We start from the raw sequence: 22,358 nt of genomic DNA on the forward strand, positions 1-22,358 counted from the left end.
AATTTGGCAGATCCTGTGATATTTAGTCAGCTAATGTTGAGTAGGACTCTTCCGGGATACCGTAATGTTTGAGTAACATAATATCTGCTATCATCATTTGCCAAATTAAAAAGCTGCACTCTCAGGCACCATATGTTCTAGGCCACAGAGCAAGTGAACGTAGAGTAAGTGAAAACCATCTCAATTTTGGAGTAGTAAAACTAGATTTGCTAGAGCACTCTGCAGACAGCTACTCCACCTGCACACACAAACGACCATTCATCATCCTGCGTGGGCCACAGCTGTCCTCAGGTCCGAGAGATGATGGAGATGTCACGTTACAATCTCCACATCATCCAGGCAATCTCACACTGCTCCTCTCTCTCTATTTCCTGCTATTGTGTCAAAGACAAGAGCATTTTTGAAAAGCACTGCTCGGCAAATTGGTGAAAATATCTGATGGCGTGGTTGTAAAAGGAGTTACGCTGACTCGACTTAAAAGGCACAAAAGGTTCAGCTTATTTAATCTTTGGACTGTCACAGAAAGAAAAAAGAGAAATGCTTGTGCCTGACAGGAGAGCACCTGCTAAGACAAAGTGCTCATCTCAGAGCTGCAGACAGTTTATAGCTGACCATGTGAACACATTCATTTTTAAAGCAGGTCCACACATGTGAGGGCTTTGCTTACATCCACTGAACAGAACCTACACATCTCAGATACAGACAGCTCACAGTGTAGGTGCAAACTGTGATCCTGGTATTTCCAAAGCCAAAGCCAATAAACACATCAATGGAACAAAACACACACTGAGATGTATTGAGAAGCAATTTAATAGGTTAAAAATGTACATAAATGTCAAAACAAATATAAATTATTGCTACTGCTAAATTATTAATGTTATTTGCATTGTGTACATTTGACTGACTGATTATTTTCATTACTGGTGGTTTGTTGAATCAGTTAGCTACATAATCATTTTATTCACAAAATAAAATAATGAAAAATGCCTGTCACATATTTTCAGAGCCCGTGAAATTGCTTGTTTGTTTATGCAACAGTTACAAACCCAAAGAAGGTGAATTAAAATCGAGATGTAACAAAGAAAAGCACAACTCTTTTCTAAAACAGTGTCACCAAATACTGATCATTGTGATCTTCATTTGGGTATGATTTAGTGCAACACTTTTGTATTAGACAGCTTTACTTTTAGCTAATAACTTCTGAGCGTACAGTATATCAACGTATTAGATCCCCATAAATAACTTTTTGCCAGGTCGCCCTTGAGAAAGAGGTTGTTAACCTCAGTGGGATTGACTGGTTAAAGAAAACTTAAAAAATGAACAAAGGCAGCACAGCAAAAATGGTTTTTAAACCTTATAGTCCACAACACAACAAAGCCGCATATAGCACTAATAAAACCTTTAAGTAAATAAAATACGTGAAAAGAAAATACCAAAAAATCTCAAGCAACAAAGGAGTGCCAGTGGTAACATCTGAGTTGAAACCAAATCATATCTGAACCTACGTGAAACTAAACATAGTAAAATAATCATTCAAAACGTACAAAAAAAAAAAAAAACCTAAGCTAAAAACTACATTTTACTGAAGGTCCAGAGGTATATCATTAAAACATTACAACATTTCATGAAATGGATGATATTTTTCTTTTACCTGGTGAAAGTCTTTAAGATGTTACATTACGGCACATTCCATTTTGCAGGAGCTGTAAGATAATATTACTAATATAGTTAGTGTCTGTTTTCTTGAGGTCAGAGCATTTGAGTATGTGCTATTTTAATTCTTTAGTTCTGTATGATACTCTGAATCACTCGCTCTTGTTCCGCTTTGTCTTCTCCAGCCTTTAGACAAATACATTTGCAACTTTCATTAAGATTACTTTTACTGCTTAATCAGGAGTCAATGATTTATGCATGAAATGTAACTTGAAATGCATATACTCCTGTAGAACAATCATCAACACCGCGGTTCAACAAAAATGTGGCATTGAGCCAACAATGCATACTAACGAGGAGGATTTCTCGAGGGGGTGCTGCTGGAACTTAATAAACACTTTAAAAGTCTCATTTGTGCTCAGCATACACAAATCCAAGAAAATGGAAAAATATGACTTAATTGCGTTTTGGCATTCGTGCACATGAATCCACAGGTTTTTAGAAGTGAGGTACTGTATTTGAGAGGATCCATAATAGACTGAGTCATAGGATTCACAGTTTTCATTTTACTTTTGAGTCTTGTGTTTTTTGTACTGGGTGCTTATTTGGGGAACAAAGCTGTGAATTGCTTCTGATTCAACAACCCACATATATGATGTCCCACTTGTCTGCGTTTGCTTGCAAATTTAGATTACATCTTCCTCCTGAGAAGCATTTAATCAGCAATATTCAGCTCTGTCTTGGAGCATTCTTTTAAAACGTAACGGTTGTTTTTTTGTTTGTTTCAGCTCTTATTGTATCACTGCAGCACCGCACCTGCAACTGGGTTTAGTATCAGAATGATACCTTAGCCACATCCTCCTCCTATTACTGCGGCACGGACACCGATCAGGGACAGCCAGGAGTGAAACCTTGCTACACGACAGCCTCATTCTGCTCTTCAGCAGTGGGGAATAATCCTGCAACTCCTACAGCCAGCCAGGAGAGGTGACAGCAGTGCTCTCACTCCCACCACCAAAGTCTGACAGCCATGATTCGGGGAGGCCCTCTGCTACGGCTCAGATCAGGGATCAACTCACTGCTCGATGGCTAGATCTCATCATATAAAGAGCTGGGGGCCTTTCTATTGAGGTAAATCTCCAACTCCCTCTGCAGCACAGGTTCTATAATTCAAGTGTGAGCCATTTTTGTTTTGTACTCGTTTTGTCAAGTCAAGTAGCAGTCATGTCTGATTAAAACTGAGTGGAGCTGCTTTATGTAAATGAGGCTCTCACACAACATTCCTTGAGACTACTTGTTTATCTGTCTGTTTAGAACAAGTCAGATGATTTAAAAAGTATGTGGTTTTTATTGGTACTCTCAGACCTTTTAAAACCACAACACCTCTCAGGTTATGGTACTTTTATTGTAGTAGTTTTTTTTACTACTGTGGCTTGGTGGTTCCTGCTGTCTGACGAGACATTAGATATGGTAACATAGTTCATTTCTGAGAGCTTGGGATTCAGTGTTGAAATTTATTAGTTTCTCACCTTTGCTAATGAGTCAATCATTAACAGTTAATGATCTTTGGTTTTCTCTCCATGGAGTCTTTTTTTCTCCTTTTGCTACACAGTTAAATTTAAAACAGACACATTTGAATGAAAAATCAATTTTACTTCATTTTTTAAGTTTTATATGAGAAAAGCAGGACTACAGCAAAACAGTCATCCTGCTAATAATGCTGGTTTTTCTCTGCTGTGTGGTTGTGCTGCAGCAGCTCGGTCATTAAATATATGTCTCCAAAATCTAACTCAGTCTTGATTTTCTTCATTGCAGTATCCCTAACTGCGTAGTAGCACATGGATTTCAAGACTTCAAATGAAGAGGTTGGTAGGATTTAATCAGTGTAATATTTTGACAGGGAATTGACTGTGATTAACAGCCTTGACATTTTCAAGCACCTGAAATGACATTAAGCAGCTCAGTATATCTGTAGGCACGTAAATAGAAGAGTGGCTTAGCACATAAAAAAGAACCCCTCGCATACTGTATGCAACTTCCCACTTTAATACACCCACTGTTACATCTGTACAAGTAACTGAATCAACAAATAAACACAGTCCATCCCACTACAGGAGTGGACTGAACTATGTGCCCTTTTCAAAGGGAGGGATGTCTAATGTTTTACATAAAAGTTGTGGTGAAGCTATAAAATCTGGGCCCCATTCATACGCAGCCACAGTCACATTCCTCTTGAAAAACATTAATTGTCTTATAACTAAAACTTATCAGTCCAGTGAATGAAAATAATAGTATCAGTTGTTAAACATGGTGCTAAACTAATCATATTTAATAAGTTATTACTCGTTACAGGAGAGGCTGTTGTCTGCTGAATGTATATAGCCAATATAAGTAGTTCACTTATAATACTAATAATGAGACTTTTCCAAATTGTAGAGTTAAAAAAAAAATATTCATTTTGAGGTCCCTCCCCCATTTGGAGCCTGGGGTGCTTAGTTTCACTATTCCCCTCACTATTTATAACCACTGGGTTATAAAGAATTATCCTAGTTGTTTATCTCCTGCTGTCGGCACTGTCACTATCATATTTAGATATTAATGGAGGGGTATTTGGAGGGCAAAGTAACATAAGCAATAAGGCTAATCATGTACAATACAAGCATTACAACAGGTCAAACAAAGCTCAAGCACGTGAGATGCTGTCTGGTGTGGCTTTGTACAATTAGAGAACTACTGCCCTCATTTTGGTCGGCTAATGACTCTCTCACACACATTACTTGCTGTACAAATAATGTGAATCAATGCCCCCATCAAATCATGCTGCAGCTGAAGGCAGAGGCTAATTTCTTCACTTTCCTCATTACAGCTGAAATATTCTATGTTCTATAAACTGACTTTGATTCAACTTTGACCTGTATTTGAGAAACTCTAACAAGAGTAGCAGCCCTGTAGCCGACTGTCTTCTGAACTGATGAGTGGTGTGCGGCGAGTGACAAGGATGCTGACACTGGTGGCTTTTTTCTATTAGCAGTCTTGTCAGGTGAAGGTGCTTCTTTTATTTAGACCTTTTAAAGTCAAGGACAGCGCAGGCATTGCAATTAGCAAGCAGGGAGGAGGAAGGATATGCAGAATGCAAATTTATGCGGATTAGCATGTTTTAAATGGATCATTGGAAACACACTTGCTCATATAAAGCAGATAAATTCAAATGTAGTGCGTGAGCCCGATTCCAGCCACTTAACTTCACAGCTTCTTAATTTGTCATGATCACCATCAGCCCCAAACTTAAAATAAATGAGATGATTTAGTTTGATTTTTTTTTTCTTTCATTGTTAAGCTATACACACAGTATACCAAGCGTACAAAATATTATCAGGGCTTATAAAAAGCTGTTTCTTAGAGAGCTGCTCATTATTACTGCTCATTAAATCATAAATCAACTGTTTTCTTATGTATCTTTTGTGCTGATGTGTTTATTACTCAAAGCACTGAATATTTGTTCTAACATTAGCACTAACACAGAAAATAGTGGGGAAAAAAACAGAAAACAACAGACACCAACAAAAGCCTGTATCCTAATTTCTATGTTCATCCTGCAACAAGTATTCTCAATGACATTTCATTTTATGGCCAGTTAATTTAGTCACGGCGTGATGATGAATGATTTTATCTCTCTGACTGTTCGCAGACAAAGACTGGGATTTATTTGATGCAAGAAGGTAATGAGGAGCCATTTAATATTCGACTACACTTGGCCAAAGATATTCTGACCATTCAAGAACAAGATGTCATCTGTGTATCAGGAGAGCCTTTTTATTCAAGTGTAAGTAACCCAGTCCATCCATTAATTACTCAGTGCTGACGTGCCACACATCACATGCTCAAACAATGTAATCAATAACATGAAGGTTACAGGATAAAGATAGAAAGAACATTCTGAATATCTACATTAATGGCTAGTCTAAATCAGTTCATCTGTTCTTCATAAATCAAACGTAGCTATTAAATAGTGAATCTTGAAGCCACACTCATCATGTCTGACAGTTTTTTCTATGTGTTTAAATTTAGTTTCCTATATACAATAAAAAATGACAGCTGAGACCCTGAGTTCATGATCTTTCTCGAAATAGCATTATACAATCAATAAAATTTTATTGAATAAAAATCTGCAAAAAGACAAATGGAGGATGCTCCTGTGTCCTCTGAAACATGATTTCTAATTAAAGGAAAGGAAGACAACATGGATATGCTAATGTGTGTCAGGAAGTGCAGATTGTCAGCTTTGGTGAGCCGTTTATTTTAAACATTTAAATGTAACTTTTACATTTGACATTGTGAGCTCTATTGAATGGGGGAAAATAGAAATTGCATCATATTTACAGTATGAAACAATAACATCTGTCAATAACTAGAGTCTTTTAAGTTTGTCAAATCACAAACACCTCAGACATAGAATAAAAAAAAGGGAAATATAAAATTAAGACTGGGTGTGCAAAACAGAATAAGTGATTTCTGACAGTTCAGTACAAAATGGTAATTAATCTGGAAATCTAAGTTGGTTCTATGGCTGTTAAGACACAATATGGAATTATTGATTTTTCTCTGGGGTGCTAATGATTTGACCCTTTTTTTGACACTGAGTGGTTGTTGAAACCTGTGGCTCTGAAATGAATATGCTCTGTTTCAAATTGTGAGTTTGTTGCCTGCCAAACATCAACAGTATGTCACCTGCGTGCTGTTTGCATGTGTTGCCAGCTAAGCTAAGCTGATCGCTCGCTGGTTGTAGTTTTGGATTTACAGTAGAGTTATGAGAGTGGTATTGATCTTCTTATAACAAGAAAGTGATAAGCATATTTCAAGAACAGTGTTATCAGTGCTTCCTGTGTGTTAGTTATTGGAAAAACAGACTTTAAATGTGCTGTACCATGCAGAACCCATTTGCTTGAATCTCTTCCAGGAGCGGACTGTAACGATCAGGAGGCAGACGATCGGAGGCTTTGGCCTGAGCATCAAGGTAATTTAGATCCCAACTGATTAGGCTGCTCCTCCCTACCTTTTTAAATTATGTCTGAGCAAGTGAACCTAGTAGTCAGCCCACATATTGAAGCCTCCATAGTCATTTGTGAGCAGCTTTTTCAGCAACAATTTAATGATATTAGACTCCAGATCTGTCATGTTATTGGTAACATCTCTCCATATAATGATCCCCCTGCCTTGCTTAACAAGGATACGTTGTTACTTTATACAATTTAAAGGAGATAATTGCTAAATAACATCCTCATCAAGTCTTTCAGATATTCTGTCTGCAGTCAGTCCCACTAAACCACTGTAAATAACTATCAAGTCAATTCATTCTTGACCATTTTTACTTCAGTGGCCCCTCTGACCTGTGGTATTCCCCTAGGCTCCATCCTTGACCTCTTGTTGTTCTCTATTTGCATTCTTCCACTAGGATATATTTTAGGTGTAAACGCCACAATCATTATTATGTGGATGACACTGTGATCTACAGTATGTCCCATTATAAAACAGTAAAAAAGCAAACCTACCTCTACAAAGCTACCAAATCACTAAGGAAAGCACAACATGGTTGTTCCAAAGTGTCACACAGCGAAATGAAAATCAGAAATAATTGTCTAAATTTTCTCTAGAGAACTGTCTTGATTCCCTGTATACCAATATAAAACCAACAGCAAGAAACTGGGTGTATTTGTGGACAGTAATCTCTCCTTTATTTTTCCAATCATGCTTTTAAAAAACATTTTAAAGGTCCTTGCTGTCTTCCATTGATCTTGAGAAATTCATATGTCACGTCTGAATCAGTGTCATTGTTTTACTTTTCATCAGTATGTTTTACATCATTGTTTTATTCATTTTGCACTTTTTTATCTCTGTTTTATATTATTTGTGTTTGGGTATTTGTTCTCTTTGTCTTTAGTGGCCAGAGTCCATTCAGTTTTTATTGTGCTGAACTATTTTATTTGGCTTCATTTAAAGCACTCTGGTTTTATAAAGTTTGTTATTATTATAATTGTTGTTGGTAATTTTCTGGTAAAACTGCAAAAGAAAACTAAATGGCCTTTCTCTCATTCTGCCTTTGTGAAATTTTGTGTAATTGAATTTGATTTAATATGTCTCTATAGGGTGGAGCAGAGCATAAAATTCCTGTTGTCATATCAAAAATATCAAAAGAACAAAAAGGTATATTGTTCTCTTTTGACTTTTTTTTTTTTTTTGTTACAAATCCTGCCATTTAATCTTCTGGTTTGTTTTCACTAAAGTGATTTTCTATTCCCAGCTGAACTTTCTGGACTGCTTTTTATCGGAGACGGCATCCTTCAGGTAAAATGCCAAAATTCACATTAACACTACTTACAGTACATTTCCCATCCAAACAAAACAACACATACTATATATTTTATTATTAATGTGCTACATGCTCACAAATCTGTGTAATAATTATCAATCCCCAGAGGTAAATGTCAAATTTTTCATTTTTGTCACATATTTCAGCAAAAAATACTTCTACATCTCATTTCAGTCAGCTCATGTGATGCAGAAGAAATATTTACACGCCAGCCGAAGACATTCAGTATTCATGGCAACTGTGGATGTGACTCTCTTGTTTACAGTTTTCAGTGCAGATGCCATAACAGTTATTATGCTTGCTTCATTAATCATTTTAAAAATAAAGCTCCAATGATATGATGCCAGCACAATTATTTAGGGCAACCCTGTTGTTGTTTATTCTAGATAAATGGAATAAATGTTAGAAGCTATCGCCACGAGGAGGTGGTAAGCTGTCAACTCATATCTCATACTTTCTTACACCACAACAGCTCTTTTAACAGCTTATCTTTTCTCACTTTATGATATGTATCTTTTTGTCATGTAAACCCAATTTTTTTCTGTTTTGTTCTTTTTAAATGCAACTGCAAGAAAATGTTTATGGCGTAAAAAACATCCAGTTTGTGTTAATCCCTTATCTTCAATTTCCATTCTAAGATAGATACTTGCACACCATGTTTGATCACAGCAAGCAATCAACAGAAAATCTCACTGTGTACAGCTCCTGCAAAACTAATATTCACATTTTTTTTTTACCTTTCAGGTCCAGGTTTTGAGAAATGCTGGTGAAGAAGTGACTCTTACTGTGTCTTTCTTAAAGAAGACCCCAGCCTTTCTGAAATTGCCCCTGTGTGAGGACTGCACATGTAAGAAAGGCCTACACACTCTAATTAAAACATATTATCATCATTATTGCTGTGGAAAATAATTAACCAAGAGTATTTATAGCTGGTATTATTTTCTGTCTAGGACTGGTTGCCTTGGTGACAATAAACCCGAGCTTTAAGAGCCACTTTGAGAAAGAAAGAAAGAAAGAAAGAAAGAATTATTAATTCAGTTGCTACCCATTCTTAAATTGGTACTAAATAAAGAGGGTAGGCCTACTTTGCTGAAAAGAGTGAAAAAGGTTAAAGGAAACAGCTGAAGGTTTACAAAAGATGTGAAAGACTAAACTGAAAAAATTGACATAGCTTTTTGTGATGCGGCTGAATGCCCTTGAATGGAAAAGCTTCAGTTCATCATCAGACATGAAAACTTTTCTAAAATTCTTTCATAAGCATTTACAGTAAAGGCCAGATTGACTGCCCATCAAACCAGTGAGCCCAGTGCAAACTGGCACAGATCAGGAGCCCACAAGGAAAACAAAGTAACGCACTTCTGTTGATGGCTCTAATTTACTGCAGTTGGAAATATATGGAGCTGTTGTTTTAGTTTGGTTGATTTATTGGCTTTTTGTGTGTCTCTCCTGCACTTTCAGGCATTCCCAGTGACCAGAGTAGTGGGACTTCCTCTCCTCTGTGTGATAGTGGCCTGCACTTGAACTACCATCCTAACAACACGGTACATTTTATCATTAGCCTCTTATTTGACTGAAAGAGTCTGTAACTGTCCTTCTGAAACCATGTAGAAGAGAAAGTTGTATGCAACTGTCACTGCCTGCTGATAACCAGCATTCATTATCTTTATCTTTTGAGGAGGGTGAATTGGCTTTAGCCTGAAGCTTGAGCTCACTCAGCCTGCCTGTGCACATCCAACAATGGCAGTAGCAGGCTTTTAACATGTCATCTGTTTGAAATGTCCAAGGTAGGAAATGACAACCTCTTCTAAATTTTGTTTCACACTTTTGCAGGACACGCTATCCTGCTCATCCTGGCCCACATCCCCAGGGCTTCGCTGGGAGAAGAGATGGGTGGACCTGCGACTTATTCCACTGCTCCACTCACGCCTGTCACAGTACATCCCGGGCTCTGATGTCTGCAGGTGAGTAGCTGGGTTTCATCTACGGTGTCTGTTACCTCTTGCAGAGCTGGTGTCTCTTCATTAGACTCCACAGGATGGTATTGCCAAGCTCTCTTACCTTTTAAATGCCTGCGGGTGTTCAAATGGCTGAGACGCCCATGCTCCCACTGTGAAAATAGGCTTTCAGCTATTTAGTATACCCCTTTAAAGAACAAAGCAATCCTGCAGTAAATGTTACCAGCACTACTTCTGTGCATCCGCTATGCTATAGGACAGACCTACTGAATAGTGCCTACTTGGCTTAATAAGCCATTAGGCTGTTAATAAATACATTTCCAGTTTGCTACACTGTGGATGATAGAAACAGTAACCTTGTGCATTGGCACTTAATGAACCATTCTTGTGACTGGGCATCTTCTAGCCCATTAAATGGTGCTATAAGTTTTTAGATTAGCCCTATTACAAGATTTTTCTTCTGTTTACTTTACAACATAATTGAGATTAATGTGGAATTTATCCTTACAGGGAGAGGCCAGAGATGACAGACTTAATGCTTCATCTGCTTTGTCATGATATTGTTCATAGAACAAATTTGTTTCTTGCTCAGAGTTTCTGGTACAGTGAAAATCGATACAGCTCCCATGTCTGTATGTCAAGTGCAGACAGAGCCAGGAAACAGGTATTTTGGCTCAGCATTATGAGGAACAGCTAGAATGGCTCTAAAGTTCAGAAATTCACATACCAACAGCTCTAAGGCTCAAAAATCCAGGTGTTTGTGTAAGAAGAGGTGCTTGTGTTGTGGACATGAAAATGTTAAAAACTGCAACTTGTGATTCTAGGTGGATTTCAGTGTCCTGGAATATCATAACTCTCCCTCAAAATCATTTCTGTTTGTATAGTATACAGTCTATAAAAAATACAGTATTTAATTAGTGAGCCCACCCAGGCTAACAGTATTGTTGCTCTACCTACATAACAATATCTTATGATCTCTTATGATGTATAGTACAGTTTGACCATCTGAAAATAAAAATAATCTTCTAGTAAAGTTGGAGATCACACAAAAAGTGATGATTGGCTTGTAATTTGTATTTTTTTGTTTGATTGCTTCAGGAAAAATGCTTTCCAGGTTATAGCTGTGGATGGAGTTTGCAGTGGAGTTATACAGTTTCCCACAGCTGAAGACTGCTTGGACTGGCTTCAGGCAATAGCCAGCAACATTTCCAGTCTTACCAAGCACAATGTGAGTATGAAACAATAATAGTTGTTGCCTCTACCGCCTCTTGCATCCCCGTTTTTAAAGCAATAAGATATTGGGTGTTAGTGCAACAGACTTTCAATTTGTGGCTTGTGTAACAGTCTCTTTGCAAATGTCATGACATTAAGTAGACATATAGTGATGTATTTTCACACTATGAATAAAGTACACACTTATTTCAAAGAGACCGAGGTCACAATAACAGCTGTAATAGTGTACCACACCTACTCCTTCCAGCTGAACCAGTGCATCTGTATTATCGATAATTCATCATAATGTTTTATATAATGATGGCACAAGAGGCAGCAAGGACCAAAAAACAACAATGCTGTGTTCTTTCTTTATTGTGGGCACAGTTTTCCAGCTCTACCATAGCTGATGGAGAAAAAATGAAGTGTGTTTTTGTGTTTCCAGATGCGTGATGATGCTCAGCAGGGGAATCAAATACAAATACTGCTAACAAGCTCCATCATGTGTGGTGGCTCATACAAAAAGGGTCTCATTTTGACATATTTGTCAGAATATTTCAGTGTGTTTTCACCCATTCCCAAGCTGTAAACTGTAATTTAAATCTCTAGGAAGATTTTTTTTAAAAACAGCTAGCACAGTGTCACTCCATGAGACTTGGATGTGACATGGAGCAAGCAGCAGTGAAAAACAGGAATTTGTAATTATAATGTGCTCATAGATGGGGCTGTATGTGTGTATGGTGTGTGTTAGAGTGATGGCTGTGTGTGAGTCTCTGGGAAATAATGCAGCCCTGGTTAATTGGAGTGGACGAAGTGAGGGATGTACTAAACACTGATGACTCACTGCCTGAATGGCTTCAACAATTGAGAGAGCATTTCTCGTGCTGGCCTTGGCATTTACTGAGGTGTGTGAATGAGTGTACTAGTAACCTGGTTGAATTTAGGATGCACAGACTTCTGCTGAAAAAAACAAATGAAAAAATAAAACATTAATAAAACTTTATATTACAAACTTGTTGAAAGTAAACCAAGGATGATAATATATATATACAGTACAAAAATAGTGTCTGGTGATATTATGTACCTGTTATGTACATCAAACATATATTGTCTTATATTGATGGGATATTGTGGTGCTTTATTTGAATTGCATGGGTGAATATTGACTATCCATCAATCCATCATCTATACTGCTTGTCCTGCAGCGATCCACACCCTGAGCTCATGTTCTTTGAGGGTCATTGGATGATACCAATTCACTTTGTTTACTCCCACTCCACCCTTATCTGAGATGGTATTCTCCAACATCTGATTGGCTGAACTTACCTGATCCTCGTAATCATTATTATGTACAAGTATTCAAATATACAGTGAATGTATGTAATGAACATACATGTTCATTTAAACTGTTTTATTTCTCTCATAATTTAACTTCTAACTTAATGTTTAATCACTAATATTCACCCCTAATTCCCTGTGACCCTAAATAGGAATAAACAGGTATAGATAATGGATGGATGGCTAATTTAGTATTGATATGCTTATTTGTTTTGTGTTTTTATTTCACTGCTGCAAATTGATTCATTGATTATACTGCTAATGGGTCCCTATAAAACCAGAGAACATACTTGGGAAAGTTGTATCTTCAAAGTTTCTCCAGTTTTTAATAGCCAAAATAAGTTTCTTAGATGGACCTTTTTTAAAAATGCTAATGAGTGGGTCCCACTTATTGAAACTGGAACCCTCGCAAATAAAATGTATAAGCAGTGAATATAAATAGCAAAAATATCTTTAAAAAAAATAACCTACTTGGTAGGTAATCTGTTGCTTGCAGAAAAGCTTCTGTGCTTGGTTTTCTGTCAGACAGTAGAACTGAGCAGTTTCTAGTCATATATTGCTCTGTTCATCATGAAAAAATGCCTCAGGTTCTCTGAGCGATGATGATGAAGGGACTCCACTCTGCTCTCTGTGCTCCACAAACTCCCATAAAGGTTCATGATGTTCAGGTCTGGTGACTAGAGAGGCCATCCAGTGTTCATGAAAACACTCTTGAATTTGTTTAGCGGTGCATTTGAAGGCATCATTTAAGGGAATATGGGAACATTATGAAGGGAAGTGTTTGCTCTGTTGGTCCTAACGACTCTCACCAGCCAGTTACACAGCAGAGGAGCAGCTGAAGGGTTTCTTTGGCTTTCGTCAAATGTAATTTTGAATCAAATCAGATGTAGAAATTAGGTTAAAACATGAGTCATATCTAATGACTCATTACTTTAGTGTTTAGGCGTGATGCTCCCCACACCAGGTTGTGTGTTTTGTGCCTTGGCATGGTTTCTGAATTGCAGCTCTGCTTTAAGTTTCCAGTGTTTATCCAACAAATCTCAGGCTGGACAGTGTCTGCTGAGTCTCGGGCACAAAGGTGTTGATTCAGTTATATGTCTTTGACATTTAGCAGCTCTACTGTTCAGTGTCTTTATCTTTCAGCTAACTTTGTTCCATGTCTATGTCCATGTTTGTACTGAAATTATTTTGAGATTATCATTATATTTATTATTACCAAATATGTACTATTTATTTATTGGCTTTTTTAATAGTCACAGGGCACATTTAGAAACACTGAGGTTCAGTACATGTGCCAGAATTGACCAAAACTCTGTAGTCTCTTACATTGTCATTGCAAACTCCACACAGAAAGGTCGGGTTGTGAACCCAGGACCTTCTTGCTGTGAGGCAACAGTGCTAACTACTCAGCACTCACCATGCTTCCCTAGAGAAATGTCTCCATTCTCCTTTTCTAAACCACTGTGGATGATTTTTGTGGCATCAAGCTAAGAAAAAAACTGTTTTCTTGGCTTTTTGTAATATTTATATTTCATAACATTGGTATGTTATGAATGTAAAACATAAATCTGCAGCTTAACTAGTAAAAGAGCTGTTTACACAGAGTAATATTTGTTCCAAAGCAGCTCTGTATACATAGCACAATAGAAACCAATACAAACATACATACAATATTCAGTGCAAAGTATAAAATAACTATGCAACACCTGACTGACAATGCAAAATATAACAGAAAGGTGTCATAATATATGACATATAATATATTTTTATAGGAACTTTACAGAAATGTACATTACAAGCAAAGAAATGCAGCCTATATAAATATACTTGGGGAGCATGGGAGCATCTCATTCCTTTAATAGACAGCACCAGTTCAGAGGTGCAACAAAGGTCCCCAGCAGGACTCAAAGCAGAGTTGTTGTGGTTCATGGCTAATGTCTTAACCCCAGATTCACAGGGGCGCACAGTGACTTTTAAAAAATGTATGAAACACTATTAAGGTGGGCATCACACTGAGAGTAGCAGACATAATGTGACAGTGGCAATAGAAGTTAAACAATAGGTCTACAATAGTACTAACATTAATATAATAATATAAACAGAAAGATGCATTTACTTTACAATAATTAGAATTGTCATATAAAGAGGGTTTTCCTCTGAAATGCTGTGAAATAGGATGTCCCCCAATGCAAACAGTACCAGCCCCTAAAATTATACTTAAATACAACAATTGAATAGGTGTAAGATGAACTGTGATCAGAGTTCTCCACAGTGTATTTTTGAACACTGTGGAAGAAGCATGATTTGTTATATGACTTAAAGAACTGGACCCTACAGTGTTTCCTAATTTGTGTCAGAGGTGGTTTAGACCTTCAGACATTCACTGTGACCGGTCACAGCAACCCACAGCTGAGTCTGAACAAACCCACTGTCGCTGGCTTCCATATATCCCCAGCTCGCTCACATCTTGACAGTTATCTGGCTGTTTCCTTTTCAGTTCCTCCACTGAAAAAACGTCTTGTTTTCTCCCTTGGCACAAACTTCAGTAACATTTCACAATAAGGAGCTGTGACTTGTTCTTGCCTCTGTAGGAAGATGGGAGCTGGTCTGGACGGCTTAATTTGGTGTTCAGCTCCTAAGAAAGAGTTATATTGATAGTATAGTGTGGATTAGGAGCGAGTGATACCTGTGATCTGAGCAGAATGTTTTAATTTAAAGCCTGACTGCTCTCTCAGTAGTTTCCCTGCTTTTATTACCACAGAGAGAATGGATTTTTTTAAATGGATTTTTAGAAAGAGCCTCGGGTCCTTGTGGAAATGACTCTATCTATCTCATTTTGTAATTTGCATGCATTGAATAAATAAAGAAACGCTAACAGTATTCCTTGAGTTCCATGTTTAACATGTTACTGTGGATAGTGTGTTTATTCGTTCTTAGACACACTGTCACCAGCACAGGGTCCTGAAAATATGTTAAATTCTGTAATTGGCGCCTGATTAGTAACGGGAGATATTTTAATGAATTATTGATGTTCTTGTTAAATTTAACAGGTGAAGAAGATTAATCGCAATTTTCCAGTTAACCAGCAGGTAAGTCATTTTGTTAACGCTGCAGCTGGATCTTGAACTTGTTTAGTCTTTTTGTTGTTATTGTTTTGGCCCACTCTGATTTGTGTATTTTATTCTCTTAAAAATGTGAAATAAATCTAAACAGGTCAGTCAGTCAAAGAAAGGACACTGTTCCATCTTACCCACTATTGCAACATGAGGAGAGTGTTTGCATCATTTAAGTCCATCCACAGAGAGATGATCAGAAAACAAGTTAAGTGCCTTCAGTCAGTTAACTCACAGTGTCATCTCTCAGTCTAAACATGGCCTTGTCCTTGTTATTTATTTATTCTGGTTTCTGCCTCAGTGTGAATTCACTTGACAATTCATTTAAGAAATTTAACAGCGTGAGACAAGACTGCTTGTCCTGAAGCCTTCCACTCGCTTGCTTTGCAAATCCATCAAAGACCTCTGAACAAAAAAAGCAAATGTTTTACCTGAATTGCAGTCAACCAAATGTTAATGTGTAGTGATGCTACACGCAGATGCTGTACTTTCTTTCTCTTCATCTCTCTGCTGGGATAGTCATTTATATGTTGAGAGAGAATTTCTATATCATTTTTATTAAATTATGCAGGAAACTAAACTTAGATACCGTAAGTATTTCTATGTGTCCCTACCCTACATTTGCTTTTGATCCCTGGTATCAAGGTCTGTTTTTTTTTTTCTTTTTGATAGATTATCTACATGGGCTGGGTCGATGAGAAGGAGCAGGACTCCGTTCAGGACCGAATGTATTCACCAAAGTTCCTCGCTTTGAGGGGTTCCTCACTCTTCAAGTTTTCAGCACCTCCTGTAAGTTTTAACTCAGTCTTTTTTTTTTCTTCTTCTAAAACCCTAGAACTTCTGTGTTTTAATTGATCTTGCTCAGCTCCGTAGGGGATTGATTTTTTTCCATTTGATGTTAATGTATTGTTTGTAGATAAAATGCTTTCCTGCCAGAAAAAAAGGAAGCCGATCACTCTTAATCATTTGTGCTGCATTGATCTTAGTCCTGATTGATGATGATAATTAAATCTGTTTATGTTTTGCCACCAACTTAAGTGATTATGACAAGAGGGATAAGCTGTCGATGGCACTCAAGATGGGAGAAGATTGATAGATAACTGAAATTGCCTGCTCAACTTGAATGTGCTGAAATTGAATATGCAAATTTTAGAGTGGATGAAGGACTAGCCCATAGGAGCCTGCTTGTTCACACGTTAAGACATGCTTTTTTGCTACTGAGCACCAGTAATGTGTGACAAATATTTACCCTCTAGTGGCAAGATGACTGTTTTCATCAATAATTGATCCTTTGCTAAACCCTGCTCCCTGACAGTGACTATCCAATCATAGCGTAGGATCTGTAACTAAGCACGGATGCTGTGAAATTCTCTTCATGTTGAGGGTTTGCAGAAAGAGCTCTACTCAGTGTCAAAGGAGTTTGGATGTGAAACTGAAGACCTGTATTTTCAAAAATTATGACAGTTTTGAATTAGTATCACTCTATACTACAAAATGAAAAACTTTCCTGGCATTGCCGCAGTAACTAACAAGGTCCAAGGTTTAGAAAATGGCCATTTGTAACCTGTACAAAGACATACCTCAGTTTTACTTTTAGGGACAGTTCTTCTGTTTTGTTTTTCTTTAACACAGCTATTCTTAAATAAAATGTATGTGATTTTTCCAGGTGACAACATGGGACTGGACCAGAGCGGAGAAAAGCTTTACTGTATATGAGATAATGTGCAAGATCTTAAAGGTAAGGAAGCCATTTTTGTTTCATTCTTTGAACATTTAGGGAAGCAAGTCTCACAGTTGACACATTGAGAGAATATAAAGTAGGAAGGAGAATCTGAGAAATGCTCTTATATAACTCACAACTTTATTCGAATGTCTTCTTCAACTCCACAGACATTCAAGTTTCCGATTGTTTAATTCATTCTCTACAGTTTGGAGGTCACTTTACATTTTATTGTGAAATTTCTCTGCAATTCATTACCTAGGAAGTCATTACGGCAATTCAGTTCATCGGGATTCACATTTTAAATCAGACATAAGTTCAACTAAGCACTGCCACACTATTACACTTTGCCATGTGGGTCGCATAAAGCTATAAAAAGATACATTATAGTAAAACGTTCTCTTGTTCAGCTTGCATATATATGCATTACATTCATAAATTCATAAGTGTTGATGATATAGAGAGTAAGAATTCAGGTGCTCTTACAGCTGCACTGTGCAGTCTTTATTTTGTTGTCACAGTGAAGTAAACCTCCCTTTAGTATGAGGAAACTGTATTGTTGTTGTTTTGTCTTATTTCCACGTCACTGTCCCATCTGCACCTGATCAGCATGGCACTCATAATGTCTTTTCTTAGGATAGTGACCTTCTGGATAAGAGGAAGCACTGCTTCAGCGTCCAGACAGAGAGTGGGGAGGACATGTTTTTCAGTGTGGAGTTGGAATGCGAGCTGCTGATCTGGGAAAAGGCTTTTCAGATGGCCACTTTTTTGGAGGTGGAGAGGATACAGGTCTGCACCCTAACACTAGGCAACGTGCAGGGAATTGTGATGATTTCAATCTAGCATGTGGTTCCAGCTCAGTCATTTTAGTACAAAGATTGATAATGCTCATATGACATTTTCAGTGGAGCAAAATAAGCTTTTATGTCCTTGTGGGTAACATCTTGTTCCCCTATCCTGTAGTGTAAAACATATGCCTGCATCATGGAGAGCCACCTTATGGGACTTACAGTTGACTTCAGCATGGGTTTTGTGTGCTTCGATGCAGCTTCAAAGGTAGGTCAGGATAAGTCCTTTATGAAAAACAGATCCTTTCAGTGGGACATTTCAGACAACAGTATTTTACACATTGTGATGAAACTAATCATGACGCCTCAGCTTCCCTTTTTCTTTTTTTAGTGCTGCTAACTTATTCTGCACTGTGTGCATTTTGGGAGTATGAGCACATTTGTTTTGACGGCTGATTCCCCCCAGCTCAAACCTCTCACTCCTGCCTGCAGTTCATTTTGGCCTTTCCCCAAGACTGAGCCATGCAGACTACTCCACTGGTGCACATTATGTGGATGAACAGGACACAAGCGCTGCCATATTGTTTCCTAAGATTTTGGCCCTAGTTCCTGCAGTGTGGAGCAACAATGTCCCCCAAGGATGATAAAAATGTTGCCAGCGTATTGTTTACAGAGAGAAATGCACAAAACATAGTCCATATGTAAACTACAATCAGACAATACATGGGGTGGGATTACTCTGTAATTAAAAGCTGCTATTTCAAAAGGCATGTTAGAGTTAGTTTCAATCAAAACAGCACAAATAAAACTCTTTTTGACAAGTTGAGGTGCAATCTGCTGGCTCAGGACCTAGTGAGATGTTCCACATTTCTTTTTTTTAGCAATAGCTGTTTAAAGCACTACGTTTTAAAATAAATCTCAACTGGAACTTGCTGACAGAGCCAAGACATCTATTGCACAATGATTTATTACATACAGTATTAAAGTCTAAAGGTGTAAATTAGCAAACTGTGAGTAAGTGTGAGTGAAGGAATGGTCTCCAGCGTCCTGAGACCAGATGGATTGATGAAGCACTTTGTATGATATATTAAATAAAATACCTAAAGTGTGTGAAGCAGACCATTCTTATATATCAACTGATTAGGGGGTTCATTTTCAGGTGGAAAAGCTCTGACATCTTTAGGGTCAGCTAAACTGCCAGAAAAAGAAGCCCAAGAAAGAAACAGCTGGCAAATATAATGGGGTTAATGTGAATTTGACAACTGTTTGCATCAAAATAGCTGGGCTATAACTTTTTTTTAGGGAAGCTTTTTTTCCTGATCCACATAATAACATATAGACACTAGCACCAGATAGGCAAAAGATCTACGTTGTTCCATTGTGTGAACTAATGATACGCAACCATGATTACGTGAACACAGATGTATGTGTATGACATGTATATATTGATATATTATTGACAGATTTCTATTTAGGAGGAACATAAACCCAAAAATATGATTTGTAGTTGGTCTAAGGCTGATCTTTAGAACCAGCTTTAGTCAGTTGAGTGCATGTGTAGTAATTTGAGAAAAACGAACATCTACAAGTATTGGTTGAAACATCCAGCTTCTGTTCTCCATGTAGCTTATGTGCAAATTTTAACATGCCGAAAAAAAAAGAGACTAAACCTAAAATTTAGATTTGTCAAGAGCCAAAATTTAGACACATTACTGTGTCTAATATGAAAATATTATTATAACAATATCCACTACTGTATAATTAACAGCATAAAGTTTAAAATCATTTCAAAAGAAGGGGTACTTGAACTCATCTTCTAGGGCTGAGGAGGTACTTCAGACAAAAAAGTAGTGGAAAGTAGAAAGAGCTACATTATGAAATACCATAATCGTAACTTAAAAATAAAACCATGCATTTCTCATGAGAGCATGAACTTATGAGGAAAACGAATCAAACTGAACCGTGCAGGATGATATAACATGATATGATATATAAGGACATGTGATTGGCATGAAGGAGACAGCGCTTTCATCACCTCTGCTAAGGTTAACAACAGTCACACAGGCATTTTAAGGCAAAGTAGGTAATGGCAAAGGAGGTGACTCTTCCTGTTACACTCTAATGTCTCATGAATATCTGACCTGATTTAAAGTGTTTTTGCCAAAAATATCACAGTGACATTTTCTGTCTCCAGTATGTTAAACATTATTTTTTATGCCCTCATTAACAGTACTGGAGGAAGAATTCAGACACTTTATTGAAGTAAAAGTTGCGATACCACAAAATATCCCACTATAAGTAAAACTCAAATTCCTGCAAGAAAGGCCCCAGGTACAAACAGGATTTCAACCCAGAACCTTTTAGCAACAGTGCTAACCAACCCACCAACGTGCCATCCCTTATCACAATAATCTATTTCTAAAAAAACTGTTTTATGAGCCCTCTTTCTGTTTTATTTATTCATCTAATACAAGTGATGTTAAAATGGTTTATTTGGCTTATGAAATGGAATTTTCTCAAACTACTTTCAATTTTCAGTTCATCACAAAAATTTGAGATACTGTAGATTGCTTTGGCTACACGGGATGGGTATTAAATAGCTCTCAGTCAAATGTGGTACTGTAAAATGTAGTGCGGTAGAGGTATGCAGTTACATTAAATGGAAATAATCTAATGAAATACAAGTATTTTGAAGTTGTAGTACTTGAGTAGATGTATCCCACCAGTGCTAATTAATACGATTATTACAGTGGCAGGAACATTTAGCACAGAGTTGCAGTATGTACTGAGCAGATCCATATTCATGTGAAAAGTGTCACCAACTGTCGACCCAGGGTATCAGTCTGGAAACTGTCGACTGTCTTGCTATGCAGCTTTTGCTTATTCAGTTCAACACTAATAGAACCACTGAAATGTTGCTATTTCAGATGAAATTGCTGTGGTTTATTAAATTTCCCAGTGGTAAAAATAACAAGTTTACATCTCAACAACTGGAACAGCTGGTGGATGTGCTGACGTGCGCCATTTCTCACTGTATCCATGTGGATTATAATAGTAATTATTCTTGAAATAGTGAGACGGGAAGAAATTCACAAATTAGACCACAGTAAATAAAGCTATATAATTATATTTATGTTGTTAAAAGTTAGACTCATATCTTTGTAATTTTTATATCTCAGGCAGTACTGTGGAGATATAAGTTCTCCCAACTGAAAGGATCCTCTGATGATGGAAAAAGCAAGATCAAGTTTCTGTTCCAAAATCAAGAGTCCAAATCCATTGAAGCAAAGGTAATAAACTTTACGAGATGTTTAGTCCCATCCAACAAGAATTTTAAGGCAACAAAACAATAGAACTTAAATTACTTATGTATGAGTTTAGTATTGTTTTTTTTTTAAATTGTTTTCTTTCAGGAGCTGGAGTTCTCAAACCTCTTCGCCGTGCTTCATTGTATTCATGCTTTTTTTGCTGCCAAAGTTGCTTGTCTGGACCCAATGTTTGTGGAGAGCCAAGGCACTGCAGCTAGCACTGGGATACCTTCTCTCTCCAGTATCTCATGTAATTCACAGACACCAAAGCTGAAATATGCCACTTGACAGGTGCTGCACTCTCCAGATCCGTTTTTGAAAAGTTGAGATTTGGACATTATGGAGGACAGCCATATACAGTGGTGGAATAAAGGACCTCTTTGGCATCAATACACTTTTCTGGGATTTCTGGAGTAGTTGTGGACAAAAACACAAATCTCTACTTTGAATAACTTCACAGAAAGACTCTGTGGACACAGAAATGTGTGATTCAACGTTTTTAAGTGAATTTGTTCTTCTCTTGATCCTCAGACATCCGTATAATCAACACATCACAAAGAACAACAGAGTTGGTTTTTTTTCCCAAGGTAGTTTGCTTTTCTATGTGATTTTATTGGAGATTCGGCATCTAAGCAAAACACATTTTAGCCTTTTTTCCACATATGGCACATCACTTCAAATTCTTCAAGGATATTTCTTTACACTGGAGATGATAATGTAGTATGATGACACATCCTATATTTCCACTTTTTACATCTTGAGGTGAACACTGTTACATACATTCATAATTCAATTAGTAGTCAAATTTATTTTCTCTGATACGAGTCCAAGTAAAAAGCTAAAATGCAACATCAATCTGCTCTTGCAAAACATTTTAATTTTGATTCAATTTAATCGCATAGTT

The 22,358-nt window shown here is 37.3% G+C and overlaps 1 protein-coding gene across 1 annotated transcript; it reads left to right on the top strand.

Moving 5' to 3' along the window:
* Positions 1-2,696: 2,696 nt before the first annotated feature.
* On the top strand, positions 2,697-22,169 carry sntg1 (syntrophin, gamma 1). Its single transcript, XM_026313905.1, has 18 exons — positions 2,697-2,784; positions 3,469-3,518; positions 5,342-5,476; positions 6,611-6,667; positions 7,797-7,854; positions 7,952-7,995; positions 8,407-8,448; positions 8,765-8,867; positions 9,479-9,561; positions 9,851-9,981; positions 11,074-11,203; positions 15,576-15,614; positions 16,311-16,427; positions 17,305-17,376; positions 17,995-18,147; positions 18,322-18,414; positions 21,326-21,436; positions 21,560-22,169. The coding sequence occupies exons 2-18, from the start codon at positions 3,492-3,494 to the stop codon at positions 21,740-21,742; spliced, it is 1,578 nt and encodes a 525-aa protein (XP_026169690.1). The 5' UTR covers positions 2,697-2,784; positions 3,469-3,491; the 3' UTR covers positions 21,743-22,169.
* The last annotated feature ends 189 nt before the right edge of the window (positions 22,170-22,358 follow it).

Source organism: Mastacembelus armatus, chromosome 17 (assembly GCF_900324485.2).
Source record: "Mastacembelus armatus chromosome 17, fMasArm1.2, whole genome shotgun sequence".
Classification (NCBI taxonomy): domain Eukaryota; kingdom Metazoa; phylum Chordata; class Actinopteri; order Synbranchiformes; family Mastacembelidae; genus Mastacembelus; species Mastacembelus armatus.